This window comes from Mustelus asterias, chromosome 3 (assembly GCF_964213995.1).
Source record: "Mustelus asterias chromosome 3, sMusAst1.hap1.1, whole genome shotgun sequence".
Taxonomy (NCBI): Eukaryota; Metazoa; Chordata; class Chondrichthyes; order Carcharhiniformes; family Triakidae; genus Mustelus; species Mustelus asterias.
In genome coordinates this window covers 127765370-127781599 of record NC_135803.1, presented here as the reverse complement: position 1 = coordinate 127781599, position 16230 = coordinate 127765370, and the positions used below count along the sequence as shown (strand labels likewise).

The following is a 16230-nucleotide window of genomic DNA, read 5'->3' as shown; positions in this document are numbered from 1 at the left end:
AACCTTTATATAGTCCAAAAGATGTGCGGGTGAGGTTGATTGGCCAGTTAAAAATTGCCCCTTAGAGTCCTGAGGTGCGTAGGTTAGAGGGATTAGCGGGTAAAATATGTGGGGGTAGGGCCTGGGTGGGATTGTGGTCGGTGCAGACTCGATGGGCCGAATGGCCTCCTTCTGCACTGTAGGGATTCTATATTCTATATTCTATATATATATGCAAACAGATAAAACAATGTGTACCTTCAGATTGTCAGGTAATTCAGAGCGTCCTGCATATCCTGGATTCATTGTAATGGCAACGAAACAATTTGGATTTAGTCGTAGCTCAGTCCCCTCGAATAAAAAGACCTCAAGATTGTTTTGGATTGCTCTTTGGATGCAAAGGATCTGCTGAGCCACTACAGATAACACTTCCAGCTCAATACGATTAAATTCATCGAAGCATGCCCAGGCACCTGAGGAAGCCAATCCTTTAAAAAACTGAAGAGGATAAAACAAGCTTCACACAGCTGTTATAGTTTGTATAATAATCTATATATTTTGTCAGAACAGCTATATAGTTGAAGTGTGTTATGTACTTGGAACGTTAAATGAAAAGGAAACAATAGCCACTCCACAATAAAGGAGAAAAATTAGCCTGTAAAACGGGAGAGATTTACAGTGTAATTTTGTTTATATTCATCAAGTATATTCATCAAGGGCGGCACAGTGGTTAGCACTGCTGCCTCACAGCGCCTGGATCCCAGGTTCAATTCCGGCCTAGGGTCACTGTCTGTGTGGAGTTTGCACATTCTCCCCATGTCTGCATGGGTTTCCTCCAGGTGCTCCGGTTTCCTCCCAGTCCAAAAATGTGTGGGTTAGGTTGATTGGCCGTGCTAAATTGACTCTAGTGTCAGGGGGATTAGCAGGATAAATGCATGGGGTTATGGGAATAGGGCCTGGGTGGGATTGTGGTCGGAACAGACTCGATGGGCCGAATGGCCTCCTTCTGTACTGTAGGGATTCTATGATTCATTCCACACCTACTCTGAGTCAGAAAAGTCTGGGTTAAAACCACAATTTAGGGCCTTGAGTATGAGCAATTCTGATATCCCAGTTCAGTAGTAATGATTGGGCCATTAGACATGTTGATGAAAATATTAGATCAATCTTTTGTGAGGTTTAGGAGAATATTTGGAATCTAATAATTCTAATGAGCTTGAAGTACTGACCAACATTCTCAATCAAAATCAAAATAGATTCGTTGCAATTCACCTCAGTGCAACTTTGTGCACAAGAAGATTTAATTAAGAGTAATGTTCCGTTACATATAACAGGCATGATACATTTCAAATTATGAAATGATTTGGAATATTTATAGGGGCGCTAAATAAAGCAAGTATTTTTTTCACAAACAAGTGGAGTTTGACAACACATTCCACACTCCCCACACCAGCCACGGCTGCGCAATTTAAAATTTTAACTTTAATGAACTTCAACTACATCATGAATAGGTTTCAAAATTATCAATTACTTTTCCCATAGCAATGTAGTCCAGTCCATCAGAACAGTTGAAGACAACACATTGTACAGCAACTGCCTTTGCCAAGTCTTTAACAGATTCTGTCTTTCCTGTCCCTGCAGGGCCTTCAGGTGCTCCACCCAAGTTCAGAAAAAAGGCTCCAATCTGCCAAGAAGAAAGTGATCTTGTCAAAGATTTCTGCACAACGTCCAAGAATGATTACACATTTCAAGTCCATAAAAATTAAGTTTCTTTCTCCAAATATCTTTTAACCTAAATTTTGTGTCAATTAATGGACAATCAGTACAGTCACATCCATCTTCAGGTTAAATCAATGTTTGTGTGAAGAATTTACAAGTAACAATCGAGAGAAAATACTTTTGAAACAATGGATTAAGGAAAACCATCAACCAGCCAAGGTAAAGTAACACATGAGCCTGTGCTGGTTAATTGTAACAAGTGGTTCATTTTCATATTCCATCACTATAAGCCACGTCTATCTTGTTTACAGAATATGTTGATGAATATTTTCCTTTGCTTGTTAATATGAAATAAATAAGCATAAATATAAAGCCTAGACAAATTAGAATAACATTTGTTATTAAATAATTTTGAGATCACAAGTTATTTTAAAGGCTGATATGACAGTCTGTGTTCTGCGTTGCAGGGCAGATTCTTTTTATTTAGGGCAGATTATTGGTGTAATAGAATAGATGGTAATAGAATCCCTACAGTGCAGAAAGAAGCCAGTCATCCCATCGAGCCTGCACCGACAACCATCCCACCCGGGCCCTATCCCTGTAACCCCACATATTTACCCTGCTAATCCCCTGACACTGAGGGGCAATTTAACATGGCTAATCAACCTAACTTGTCTTTCGGATTGTGGAAGGAAACCGGAGCACCCGGAGGAAACCCACGCAGACAAGGGGAGAACGTGCAGACTGTGACCCAAACTAGGAATCTAACCCGGGTCCCTGGCGCTGCGAAGCAGTAGTGCTGATCGCTGCGGCACGGTAGAACAGTGGTTAGCACTGCTGCTTCACAGCTCCAGGGACCTGGGTTCGATTCCCGGCTTGGGTCACTGTCTGTGTGGAGTTTGCACATTCTCCTCGTGTCTGCATGGGTTTCCTCCGGGTGCTCCGGTTTCCTCTCACAGTCCAAAGATGTGCGGGTTAGGTTGATTGGCCAAGGTTAAAAATTGCCCCTTCGAGTCCTGAGATGCGTAGCTTAGAGGTATTAGCGGGTAAATATGTGGGGGTAGGGCCTGGGTGGGATTGTGGTCGGTGCAGACGCGATGGGCTGAATGGCCTCCTTCTGCACTGTAGGCTTTCTATGATTTCTATGATTTCACTGTGCCACCATGCCACCCAAAGTGGATATTGGGCTTCCTTCGAGCCGGAATTGAACCAACGACTTAAGGATGTCAGTTTGAATCATCTACAGTCCTCCACTCTACCCCGGCTGAGCTATCGAAGGGAAAAAATTAATCAAATCATTACAAATCGGAGTGGTTGAGGGAAGTGAGTCTGTCTGTGATCACAGAACTCTTCTAATTAGGCTGTAAAATTAAACTGAAATGGACAATATTTGAGAAGAAAGCGCACTGAGAAGGATAAAATGCAAGAGAAAAAAGGAGCAGAAAAAATAAACACGTGAAAGAAAGAGTCTGTAAAACATGTGACATCAACTGCTGTTGTAAATGGCATCTGGGTAATGCATTCATTGCTGATAATTTTACATGGAAGAACACAAGCAGGGAAACAAAAAAAGGATACCTGACAATAAAAGGGGCTAAATCCAGTATTTAGTTTATAGCAAAGTGATTAAAGGAGCTCCTTGCAGATATGAAGAAAATCTTGCATTTTTTTCATATTAATTGGGTGTCTGCTATAAGGTTGTACGATTAAAAATTCATAGATCTTGATCATTTCCACTGGTGGCCCTTCAGCATTGACTCCCCCCAACATTTGAGGGGTTGGGGGATGACACCTCATCAGCAAGGACCAAGTGAGGGCAATCACATTTTGAACACATCCATCTCCACTACTTCCTAGAAAATGGCTGGCAGAAATTCTGCTATTTGCAAACTGAGAAAATGGAATACTCCAGCCCCTTCCATAACCATGATCCTTATTTTTTTCAGTAATCCAGACCACTCTCCTAGTCTGGACCCTTCCAGTAAGGTACATTTTCTCCCCTTTGGAGGCCAATGCATCTCGACTCATCTAGCATACTGGCCTCCTAATACACTGACTAAACTAAAGGAATCCCAGTGTAGAAACATCTTGTGACTGGTCCCATCCTCAAGTTGCCGTTAGCCTTCCAAAGGGCAGCTAGAGTGGGAAAGGCAAACTAGAGACATCCAGAAAACATGCACATCTAATACAACTGGATCTGTGCGTTTTCTGGAGGTTTGGACAGGTATCCCAAACATACAGCAGGAGACTGGCAAATATCCCTGGCAAATTCTGACTCGCATCTTTGTAAAGAAGAGGAAATAAATTCAGAGAAACAACTTTGTGGTCCACCTTTAAGAACTTACTAAAGTGCGGTAGCATCGGTCTGTCAGTGGGGTAATTACCAGGCGTGGTGAGTTACCAAGGTATTCATAAGCATATTTTACATCGCAGTTGATGATATGAACGCGGACATTTTCATTTTTCCAGTAATAGCGAAGTTGAGCAAGCCATTGGAAGTCAGTCTCATTTGAGACAGCTGTTTGAAAGAATTGCTAAATGTAATCATATACATAAAATACAGCACAGAATAAAATAAGAAAAAAAGACTTGCATTTATATGGCACCTATCATGGATTCAGGACGACACAGAACACTTTCTGCCAATGAAGTACTTTTTCAAGCAGGCTCAAATAAACAGCAATGTGAAATGACCAGATAATCTAATTTTGTATGTATGTTGATTGAGGATAAATATTGGCCAGCATACGGGGGATATCTCCCTTGTTCTTTGAAATAGGACCATGTACCTTTTATGTCCAGCTTGGAGAGCAGACAGGACCATGGTTTAAAGTTCCATCCAAAAGATGGTACATCTGACACCGCAGTATTCCTTCTGTACAACACTGGAATGTCAGCCTATATTTTTGTGCTTACGTCTCTGGAGAAGAACTTGAACCCACAGCCTTCTGACTCAAAGGCTAGAGTGATACAAAATTCATAATCAATAAAATGTATGCGCTCCAAGTGACTTGTTCAAATTTTAGGATGACCTGCTGAATACCTTGTTTAATCATGTCTTCCACAACATCTCTGGCATGTACATCAATCGTTACTAAGGCACCAAGTGTTATACGAGTCTGTTTGGAAAGTTTCCCTCTTACCAGCTCCACAATATCGTGCAGCTGTTTTTGAAGTTTATTACTATATTTTTTCAGACCCTAAGAAAGAAATAGAAGAGGTGGTTAACATTTTTGAAGTGAGTCTTGTAATCTTTTTGGTGAACTTTGCTCCACTGTACAACATCTTGAACCATGCAGCATTTCCTTGAAATAAAGTGAATAGACATATTTCCAAGCCCTGGTCAAGTGCCACACAGCTAATATTGTTGTGTAATAGCTTAAGATTGTCTTTTTGTCTAAATTGCTAAAGCCCAATGAAATCACTTGAATGGTGCTTGCATCTTATTTGGGTTAAGGCTGCTGCAAAACCATTTTTCAAATCGAAAATGTTTTTTTTATATTTCCTAGTAAACAGCAGCTAATTTCAAGAAGCTATTCAAGAAAGGGAATAGGGATAGCCCAGAAAATTACCGACCAGTGAGTCTAACCTCAGTGGTTGGTAAGTTGATGGAGAAGATCCTGAGGGACAGGATTTATGAACATTTAGAGAGGTTTAATATGCTCAAAAGTAGTCAGGATGGCTTTGTCAAAGGCAAATCGTGCCTTACGAGCCTGGTGGAGTTCTTTGAAAATGTGACTAAACACATTGACGAAGGAAAAGTGGTAGATGTGGTTTACATGGACTTCAGCAAGGCGTTCGATAAGGTTCCCCCATGCAAGACTTCTCGAGAAAGTGAGAGGGCATGACAAGGGGCTGTTGCCTTGTGGATCCAGAACTGGCTTGCCTGCAGAAGGCAGAGAGTGGTTGTAGATGAGTCTTTTTCTGAATGGAGGTTGGTCACCAGTGGAGTGCCCCAGGGATCTGTTCTGGGACCCTTGCTGTTTGTCATCTTCATAAATGACCTGGATGAGGAAGTGGAGGGATGGGTTGGCAAGTTTGCCGACGACACGAAGATTGGTGGTGTTGTGGAAAGTTTGGAGGGATGTCAGAAGCTGCAGTGACATAGATAGGATGCAAGACTGGGCGGAGAAGTGGCAGATGGAATTCAACCCGGATAAATGTGTAGTGGTCCATTTTGGCAGGTCAAATGGGATGAAGGAGTATAATATCAGGGGTAAGACTTAGCAGTGTAAAGGATCAGAAGGACCTTGGGGTCCGGGTCCATAGGACTCTTAAATCGGCCTCGCAGGTGGAGGAGGTGGTTAAGAAGGCGTATGGTGTGCTGGCCTTCATCAATCAAGGGATTGAGTTGAGGAGTCGGGGGATAATGATGCAGCTTTATAAGACCCTTGTCAGACCCCACCTGGAGTACTGTGCCCAGTTCTGGTCGCCTCATTACAGAAAGGATGTGGAAGCCATAGAAAGGGTGCAGAGGAGATTTACAAGGATGTTGCCTGGATTGGGTGGCATGCCTTATGAGGATAGGTTGAGGGAGCTCGGTCTTTTCTCCTTGGAGAGACGAAGGATGAGAGGTGACCTGATAGAGGTTTACAAGATGTTGAGAGGTTGGATTCTCAGAGGCTTTTTCCCAGGGCTGAAATGGCTGCTACGAGAGGACACAGTTTAAGGTGCTGGGGAGTAGGTACAGAGGAGATGTACAGAGGAGACCAGCTTTAATCCCCACTGGTGGGAACCGCTCCCGGCAGTGGGGGAGACACCCAGTATTATATATTGAAATTGCGATTTCAATTGCGAAATCGGCGCCAGCCTGATTATGTCAAAATAAAAAGGCCTGTGAGACTCGCGATCGGCTGGACGCTGGTCGCAAGTCTGGCTACAGCCCCCCCCCCCTCACCCCGCTGATGTTTGCCGGCCCGCTGCGCTATTCGAGCAGCACAATGGGCAGGGAGGATCGCCCCCATAGTTCCAGAGGACCAGTACTTAACTGACACAATTCCTACATGTAAGAAGGGGGAGAGAACATGCCCCAGGAAGTATAGACAGCAGTGGTAGGAAAAATAAAGGAATCCCCATGAAAGGAGAGAATAGAAGGACACCTAGAAAAGAAAATAATATACAGTCAGCATGGATTTCAAATGGGAGAATCTTGCTTGACTAACTTTATTGATTTTTGTTCAGGAGCTGACATTGGTAACGCAGCAGATGTAATTTATTTGGATTTTCAAAAGTCCTTTGATAAGGTGCCCCATAACAGACTAATGAATAAGGTTAGAGAATGTGGAGTCTGGAAATATGTGTAGAACATATTGCCAGCTGAATTGAAGACATACAGCAGAGTGTGAGAGTGCAGAGTTATTATTCAGAGTGGCAGAAGGTGGAAAGTGGTGTTCCAGAAGGATCAGTGCAGGGACCACTGCTATTCACAGTTTACATTAACTATTTGGACTTTAGAATTAAAAACACAATTTCTAAATTTTCAAATTAATGACTTTTTGTCAAGATCTGGAAAAGGCCAAACAGTGTATGGTGAGTCTATCTTCTAGCCATTAATTGGCTAATTCATGGAAAAGCACAGGTGAGTGACTGTTCCCCACAAGTTGTGGGTTTCTGGTCACTATTTGAGCCTGATGCAGGGTCCTGGAAGAGTGGGCCACTGTCACTGAGCAAACTGTCCCTTCTGAATGCTGAAAGGGAAGGGGAGGTGAAGGTATGACGACTCTATCGATCTTTATTGGTGAGCAATTACTCTGGCAAATCATGTAGCCACTTTCCTGGCAGCTGTTGACACGTACCCACTGTATCAATCCACCAGCACCTTGAACAGCTTGCCATAGACAATATTAGAAAATAATTCAATGCCGAAAGTTTTTACCTGTGTTCCACTTCGGATTGCAGTCTCCACCTCTGTGGTCCAGTACATCTGAGATACGCAAATTACAACCTGGCCAGGCCAACTTATCACCCAATCTGACCTCTTATTTTCCGGATAATCCTACATGAACACAAGATTATTTATCAATACAAAACATTAGATACCACTCACAAATACTTAATACAGAAGATTTCTCTTAAAGATTTAAACATATATCTGATTAGGAACACAGGAGGATGTGGTGGCATTGTGGCTTTATCACTTGACTAGTGATCCAAGGTAATCCTCTGGGGACCTGGGTTCGAATCCCACAGCAATAGATTTCAAAATATCTAGAATTAAGAGCCGAAGGATTTTTGTAAAAGCCTGTCTGGTTCACCAATGCCCTTTCAGGCAAACTTAGCTGCTCCAGCCTTAACTGCCCTCTGAAATGGTCCAGTATGCCACTCCAGTAAGCCACATTTGTATCATGATCACTACAACTAGACAGATTGATCTAGGCACCAAAACAACAACAGCAAAGCCCTCCTTACTAACAAATTGGCCGGAATCTTATCACTGATAACACTGGCGGGATTTTCCCATCCTGCTGCTGTGAATGGAGATTTGGCTGGCCACCAAATACTCCGACCTCGCTGCAGTGGGAGCATGGCATGAACAGCAGGTAAGATCACGCCCATTTTGTCAAAATTGGGAGAGCTGACAGCCTGATATAATCATACACTACATACAATGTCCCAGACACCACCATCACTAGGTATATCCTGTCCCACCACTCGTCTCAAAACATCAGGTCATTGACATGGTAACCTCCTGCTAATTACCACATGCTGCCCCTCCATGTTGAACACTATTTGAGGGAAGCACTGAGAATGGCAAGAGAATATACTCTGGGTGGGGGACTTCAATGTCCATCACTAAGAGACGCTCTGTAGCAGAACTACTGGCCGAGCTGGCAGAGTCCTAAAGGACATAACTGCTAGATTGGGTCTGCAGCATGTGGTGAGGGAACCAGCAAGAGCAAAAAATATACTTGACCTCATCCTCACCAATCAGCCTCCTGCAGATGTGTCTGTCCGTGACAATATTGATAGGAGTAAATACCGCACAGTCCTTGTGGCAACAAAGTCCTGTCTTCACATTGAGGATATCCTCCATCATGTTGTGTGGCACTACCACTAAAATTCTGAGCAACTTTAGCAACTCAAGACTAGCATCTATGAGGTGCTGTGGGCCATCAGCAGCAGCAGAATTGTATTCAACAACAATCTGTAACCTCAAGGCCAGGCATAACCCCACTCCACCATTATTATCAAGTAAAAGGATCAGCCTTGGTTCAATGAAGAATGCAGAAGGGCATGCCAGGAACAGCACCAGGCATACCTAAAAATTAGGTGTCAAACTGGTGAAGCAACAACACAGGACTACTTGCATGCCAAACAATGAAAGCAGCTACGCAATCTCAGAACAAATGGATCAGATCAAAGCTCTGCAGTCCTGCCACATCCAGTCATGAATAGTGGTGGACAATTAAACAACTCACTGGAAGACAAGGCTCCCCAAATATCCCCATCCTCAATGTTGGGGCAGCCCAGCAAATCAGTAACTATCTTCAGCCAGAAGTGCTAAATGGATGATCTATCCTGGCCTCCTCCAGATATCTCCAGCATCACAGATGCCAGTCTTCAGCCAACTTGATTCACTCCATGTGATATCGAGAAATGGCTGAAGTCACTGGATACAGCAATGGCTATGGGCTCTGACAATTTTTCAGCAATAGTACTGAAGACTTGTAGTTCAGAACTTGCTGCACCCCAAGCCAAGCTGTTCCACTACAGCTATAATACTGACGATAGAATATGGAAAATTACCCAGATATGTTCTGTACACAAGCTGGACAAATCCAACCTAGCCAATTACCGCCACATCAGTCTACTCTCGATCATCACTAAAGTTATAGAAGTGGTCGTCAACAGTGCTATCGAGTGGAAATTGATTAGCAATAACATTCATGCCACACAAGTGCCAGCAATGACCATCTCCAACAAGACATAATATAACCATCGTCCCTTAACATTCAATGGTGAATTTATTGCTGAATTCCTACTATCAACATCTTGGAAATTATCATTGACCAGAAACTGAACTGAACCAGCTGTATAAATACTGCGGCTACAAAAGCAGTTCAGAAACCAGGAATCATGCAATGAGTAAATCACCTCCTGGTCCCCCCAAAACCTGTCCGCCATCTACAAGACATATTTCGGGAGTGTGATGGAATCCGCTCCTCTTGCCTGGATGAGTGCAGCTTCAATAACACTAAAGAAGCTCAACAGAACAAGACAGCCGACTTGATTGGCGCCCACCCACAACATCCATTCCCTTCACCAACACACAGTTTGTATACCACCTACAAGATGCACTTCAGGAACTCACCAAGATGTCTCAGACAGCAAACCGTACACCACTATCATTTAGGAGTACAAGGTCAACAGGTAGATGGGAGCACCACCACCTGGAAGTTCTGCTCCAAGTCACTCACCATCCTGACTTGGAAATATATCGCTGTTCATTCACTCCCACTGGGTCAAAATCCTGGAACACCCTCCCTAACAGCACTGAGTGCACCTACGTGACAAGGACTGCAGCAGTTAAAGAAGGCATCTCACCAGCACCTTCTCACAGGAAATTAGGGATCGGCAATAAATGCTGGCTAAGTCAGCAACACCCACATCCCATGAACAAATCAATAAAGAACATTACCGACAAGGGGCATTTCGGTTATAGTTTGGCTGGGTTTTTACTGTGTTCTTCAGGAACCTGCTGTCAGGCTCAATTGATGATCAGAAGCAAACGTTTCGAGTTGGGATGATCCTTCATCAAAGCCTTCGTCACTGACCCAATGTGGAAATTGACTGATGAAAGAAAGCTAGCGGATCATATACATAAAATCCCTACAGTGCAGAAGAGGCCATTCAGTCCATCGAGTCTGCACCAACTCTCCGACAGCATATCTTACCCAGGCTCTCTCCCCCCAGCCCTAGCCACATAACCCCACATATTTCCTATGGCTAATCCATCTAACCTACACATCTTGGGACACTAAGGGGCAATTTAACATGGCCACTCCACCTAACCTAGTCTTTCAACTGTGGGAGCACCCAGAGGAAACCCACGAAACACAGGGAGAATGTACAAACTCTACACAGATAACCGCTGTGCCACCGTGTCACATGAACAGCAAGAGGAACCAGGAAAAGAATATTGAACAAAGATGAGGAAGATGATGGGAGGTGCAGAAGACTGGATAAAGCTGTGAAGAAGAATTGCAGGAGAGTCAAATTAAAATGGAGAGAGTTAAAAGCAACAATTGCAATGATTCCAAGATGCTGGACAGGATTGTGCAGGAACAGACTTGCACAAGACGTAACACCACTATACTGATCAAAGGCAATGATGGATGGTTGCTATTGATGGATGAAGAGCAGGAGGCAAGATCAGTGGAACACTTTTGTGACATCCTCAACCAGCCCAGCCCCAACTCCATGTTTGAGATCGATGACAACACAGCAGCTTAACATCAACCTGACGGAAATTGCCAGATCAGAGGTCCAAAGTGTCATCAACAGCCTGAAGAACAACAAGGAACCCGGGATTGATGAGAACCAGCAGAGTTATTGAATCATGGCAAGAACACAGTCACAGCAGAGCTTATGGAACTGTTCAACAAGATTGGACTACAAAGGAGGCAGGGAGTAATCATCAAGCTGTCAAAGAAAGGAAACCTCAGTAATTGCAACAACTGGAGGGGGCATCAGTCTTCCAATAGCTCCACAGTCTGGGCATCCACACTAGCAACATAGCCATGAAGCTGCGAATCTACATGTTTATAGTAGTACGAACTGCAATCTATGTCAGCAATACATGGAAGAGTGTCACATAAGTTTGACCTATTTCACCAGTGTTTCACATTAAGATCCTGGGCATCACATAGAGCTACTTCATCACCAATGAAGAAGCAGTGCCATAGAGAATTGGATTGGAAGCATCTGCCATGACGGAGACAATGGAGACTGGCAATACTGACACGACACTTATTTCACCTCCCGCCAGAGAGGCAGTAGAATGGACAACACCAGATGGAAAAGGAAGATGGGGTTGGCCAAAGAAGACATGGTGAAGTACACTTAAGGAGGACCTGCAAGAGCGGGGCACCACCTGGGCTGGAGTGAAGGTAATTGTGATGGACTGGGGCCGGTATCGGAGTCTAGCTACCATTATCTCATATGGGACCGGAAGAAGAAATATTGTCTAAATATTGGCAGACAAAAGTGGCATTCTGGATTGTAACGAATAGAAGGGCTGCTCACAGAAATGGGTATTCATGCTGAACCTTGTAAAATATTTAGTGTATAGGTTACACTAGGTTAACAAAACTGTTCACTGAAATGAAAAATATTTACTGCAATAGTATGATTGTGAACTACTCATGTTCTTGTAGATATTTTAACTAATATAATCAATTCCCAATGAAATTTGTAAATTTTACCCAGTTGAAAGGATAATTCCTGATTCCCCTCAAATCTCAAAAAATCAATCAACTTTTTGAAAGACTTAGTTTAACTGGCTCTCATACATTATTCAGCTACTCAGGTTTGATTCCAGCCTTGGGTGGAGTCTGTGTGGAGTGTACACATTCTCTCTGTGTCTGCGTGTGTTTCCTCTGGGTGCTCCGGTTTCCTCCCACAGTCCAAAGAAGTGCAGGTTAGGTGGATTGGCCATGGTGTCCCAAGATGTACAGATTAGGTGGATTCAAGAGGTAAATACGTGGGGTTACAGGGATAGGGTGGGGATTGGGTCTTGGTAAGATACTCTGTCTGCAGCATCGATGGGCCGAATGGCCTCTTTTGTACTGTAGGAATTCTATGGTTCTATTTGTCAAAAATGACACACGGAAAGATAAATTGGGACTTTCGCGATGAAAGAAGAAAGATATTGAAAACCGGAATTGGAAAACATCCAACAGCATTTTTCTTAAAAATACGTAATAAATTTGTCTAATTATAATTTTACCATGCAGAAATTGGATTTGAGCTGCTCAAAAAACGATGACACATTTTGACAACAACAATCATGAAAAAATAATCTTTGGCATATTATTTAGATAGATTTGCTGAACATTCTAATCTCACTTACATGATTCATGTAAGATGATTCATGAAGATTTAGGGCAGCACGGTGGCACAGTGATTAGCACTGCTGCCTCACAGTGCCATGGACCCGGGTTCGATTCTCGGCTTGGGTCACTGTCTGAGTGGAGTTTGCACGTTCTCCCCGTGTCTGCGTGGGTTTCCCCCAGGTGCTCCGATTTCCTCCCACAGTCCAAAGATGTGCGGGTTAGGTGGATTGGCTAAGTGCCCCTTAGTGTCAGGGGGACTAGTTAGGGTAAATGCATGGGGTTATGGGAATAGGGCCTTGCTGGGATTGTGGTCGGTGCAGACTCGATGGGCCGAATGGTCTCCTTCTGCACTCTATGGGTTCTATGGATTCTAAGATGAAAATTAACTCATACCTGTTGTGATCGTTCAATAACATCATGTATACTTCTTAGCATGATATCTTCCACCTGAACCAGCCATTTTTCAACAGCACCACGAGCTTCAGCAGTGCAAATCCTTTCAATTAGTTCAACTCGTTCACCTTCACTACTGAACATTGCAATGATGTCCAGATTGGGAAGGAATTCCAGTTTATTAATACCCTCAAAACACTTCTTCAGATGAGGTTGTACTCTCAATGGATCCTTAGTTTCAGAAAGGATTTCTAGCATTTCGTCATTAGAGAGAAAGAAAAACCTGGAAATATTAAGAATAAAACATCAGGATACTGCAGCCTCAACAATAATTTACACTTACATAGTGCCCTTAATATAACAGTAAAGTTCCAAGGCACATTACAAATACAATTAAACAGGGAAACGTAACAAATAGGAGTAGGGGTAGGCCATTCAGCCGTTCTAGCCAGATCTGCCATGCAATGAGATCATGGCTTATCTTCTGCTTCAACACCATTTTGCTGCACTTGGTTGAGCTCAGTTGGCTGGACAGCTGGTTCATGATGCAGAGCAAAGCCAACAGCATAGGTTCAATTTCCATACCAGCTGAGGCTATTCATGAAGGCCTGCCTGCTCAACCTTGCCCCTCGCCTGAGGTGTAGTGATCCTCAGGTTAAATCACCACCAATCAGCTCTCCCCCCCCCCCCCCGCAAAGGAAGAGCAGTCCAGGGTCATCTGGGACTGTGGTGATTTTACCTTTTTACCTAATATTAGCATGAATGGAGGGTTGGTTAATGGATAGAAAGCAGAGATTGGGACAAATTGGGCATTTTCAAGTTGGCAGGCTGTCCTTGCTGAAAGCGTCAGGACTTGACTATTCCAATGTATGTTAGGCCAGCCTCCCATCTTGGACTATCAATAAGCTTGAGCTTATCCAAAATTCTGCAACCCACAACTTAACTTGCACCAAATCCGGTTTATCCTGTGCTTGCCACTCTATATTGTCTCCCAGTCTGGCAACAATTCTATTTTAAAATTCTCATCCTTGTTTCAAACCTCTCCATGGATTGGTCCACATTATCTCTGTAATCTCTTCATCCCTGCAGTCCTCTAACTCTGGCCTCTTGCATATTTCCTATTGCAATAATTCTGTCAATGGCAGCCGTGCTTTCTATTGTGGGGCCATAAACCATTAAATACTCTCCCTAAACCTCTCTATGCCTTTCTGCTCCTTTCGGATGCTCCTTAAATCCTACCTCTTTAACTAGGTTTTTAATCATCTGACCTTTTATTCATTCATTCATGGGATGAATGCATTGCTGACAATGCCAGCATTCATTGCCCATCATTAATTGCATTTTAGAAGGTGTTGATAAGTGGGCGGCACGGTAGCACAGTGGTTAGCACTGCTGCTTCACAGCTCCAGGGTCCTGGGTTCGATTCCCGGCTCGGGTCACTGTCTGTGTGGAGTTTGCACATTCTCCTCGTGTCTGCGTGGGTTTCCTCCGGGTGCTCCGGTTTCCTCCCACAGTCCAAAGATGTGCGGGTTAGGTTGATTGGCCAGGTTAAAAATTGCCCCTTAGAGTCCTGGGATGTGTAGGTTAGAGGGATTAGCGGGTAAATATGTGGGGGTAGGGCCTGGGTGGGATTGTGGTCGGTGCAGACTCGATGGGCCGAATGGCCTCCTTCTGCACTGTAGGGTTTCTATGTTTCTACCTTCTTGAAACATTGCAGTCCATATCTAGTAGGTACAGTGATGTTGGGGAAAGAGTTCCAGGATTTTAACCCAGCTCGTTGTCAAATTCTGTTTACTCCTTTGAAATGTCTTGGATATTTTACTCCTTTAAAGAGGCTGAATAAATGCAAGTTGTTGCATGACCAGACCATATTTTTGTTGCTAAACTATGATTCACTATTTATTCAAAGAAAATACATGTTCATAGCTTCCAATAAATTTTTAATAGCTTGATCATGTCATAGCATGTAGTGTACCGAGGAAAGAAAAGCCGTTTTTTCTCCAGGTAAGCATTTAGTCCTTTCATGATTTTCTCCAACAACCGGTTGCAATCCTGTAGTTTGCCCAATAATCCTGTCAGGGAGGTTGCTGTCAGAACCTATAAGGTGAATACAGTAAATAAAATATTTGTAGTTATTAGAAATCTTGGCCATCCTTTAGTTTGAGAGAGTGATTTACATTAGGATGTACCTTGGGATCCTTAACACAGTGCCTCATGATATCCTTCCAGTTTCTGTCCACAGTCTGGAAGAGTCGGCCCTCTTCTGGCATCTGTTGCATAATGTCTTCAGAAGAAAAAATGGGGTCTAGATAGAGCCATTGAGCTTGTACTTTCAACCATTCATCAATGGTTTCCTGGACGTGAATCAGACGCTCTTCCCAAAGCTTAAATACACATGCAAAACAGTAAATAATGCATTGAAATAATATATTCCAATATTGTGCTCTATATTCTCAAAGAGAAAAACAAACTGACATCCCTGAACATGACAATTTTGGTCTGCATATTTCAGAGCAAGATTCTTTGCATTATTCAATCAAGGAAAATATATTACATATAATATAACCTGTTGTTCATACTAGTACTTCAGAACCTGGAGTTACACTTTCAGATGTTAATACTTAACCCACAAGAGCCTAAACGCAAAGCCTTCTGATGCTTAACATGACAATCCATTGTTTTAATACAACAAATTTATCAAAGCAATATCGCCCACAATCAATCTGAGATATAAGTAATGTATATTTAGCTGATACAAAAACACATACCACACAGTAATATTTTTATAACTGTATTAAGAGTCACTTAGCAAAGGCTTGCATATGAAGCAAATAACTTGGTTATCTCTCCAAACCTCTTATTCTGTTATATAAATAATAAAATATTATCACAGTTCCTGAATCCTATGGTTTAACTAATTATTTTCTGGAGGTGTAAGTACACCATTTCCTCCTCTCTCTCCAAAACCTTCCTCCTTTTCCCCAGTTAAATAATTAATAGGTGTAATTATAAAATATGGTTATTTTTATTCTCTTTACTTTCCATGATATGTTGTCAGTTTTTTGTTGCAATTGTCATTGTTTAG

The 16230-nt window shown here is 42.8% G+C and overlaps 1 protein-coding gene and 1 non-coding gene across 2 annotated transcripts in view; both read right to left on the bottom strand.

Moving 5' to 3' along the window:
• dnah12 (dynein, axonemal, heavy chain 12) overlaps positions 1–16230 on the bottom strand; it is a 184003-nt gene that overhangs the window by 112163 nt on the left and 55610 nt on the right. Inside the window, exons 16-23 of the mRNA XM_078203274.1 lie at positions 15335–15529; positions 15121–15242; positions 13146–13428; positions 7574–7693; positions 4742–4898; positions 4044–4216; positions 1511–1663; positions 238–477 (exon numbers count right to left, since the gene is read on the bottom strand). Of these exons, the coding sequence (XP_078059400.1) occupies positions 238–477; positions 1511–1663; positions 4044–4216; positions 4742–4898; positions 7574–7693; positions 13146–13428; positions 15121–15242; positions 15335–15529 (1443 nt within the window). The remainder of the gene's footprint in view (positions 1–237; positions 478–1510; positions 1664–4043; positions 4217–4741; positions 4899–7573; positions 7694–13145; positions 13429–15120; positions 15243–15334; positions 15530–16230) is intronic.
• trnay-gua (transfer RNA tyrosine (anticodon GUA)) lies at positions 2888–2977 on the bottom strand. The gene is given in 2 exon segments: positions 2888–2923; positions 2939–2977. It is a non-coding gene; the product is annotated as a tRNA-Tyr (tRNA).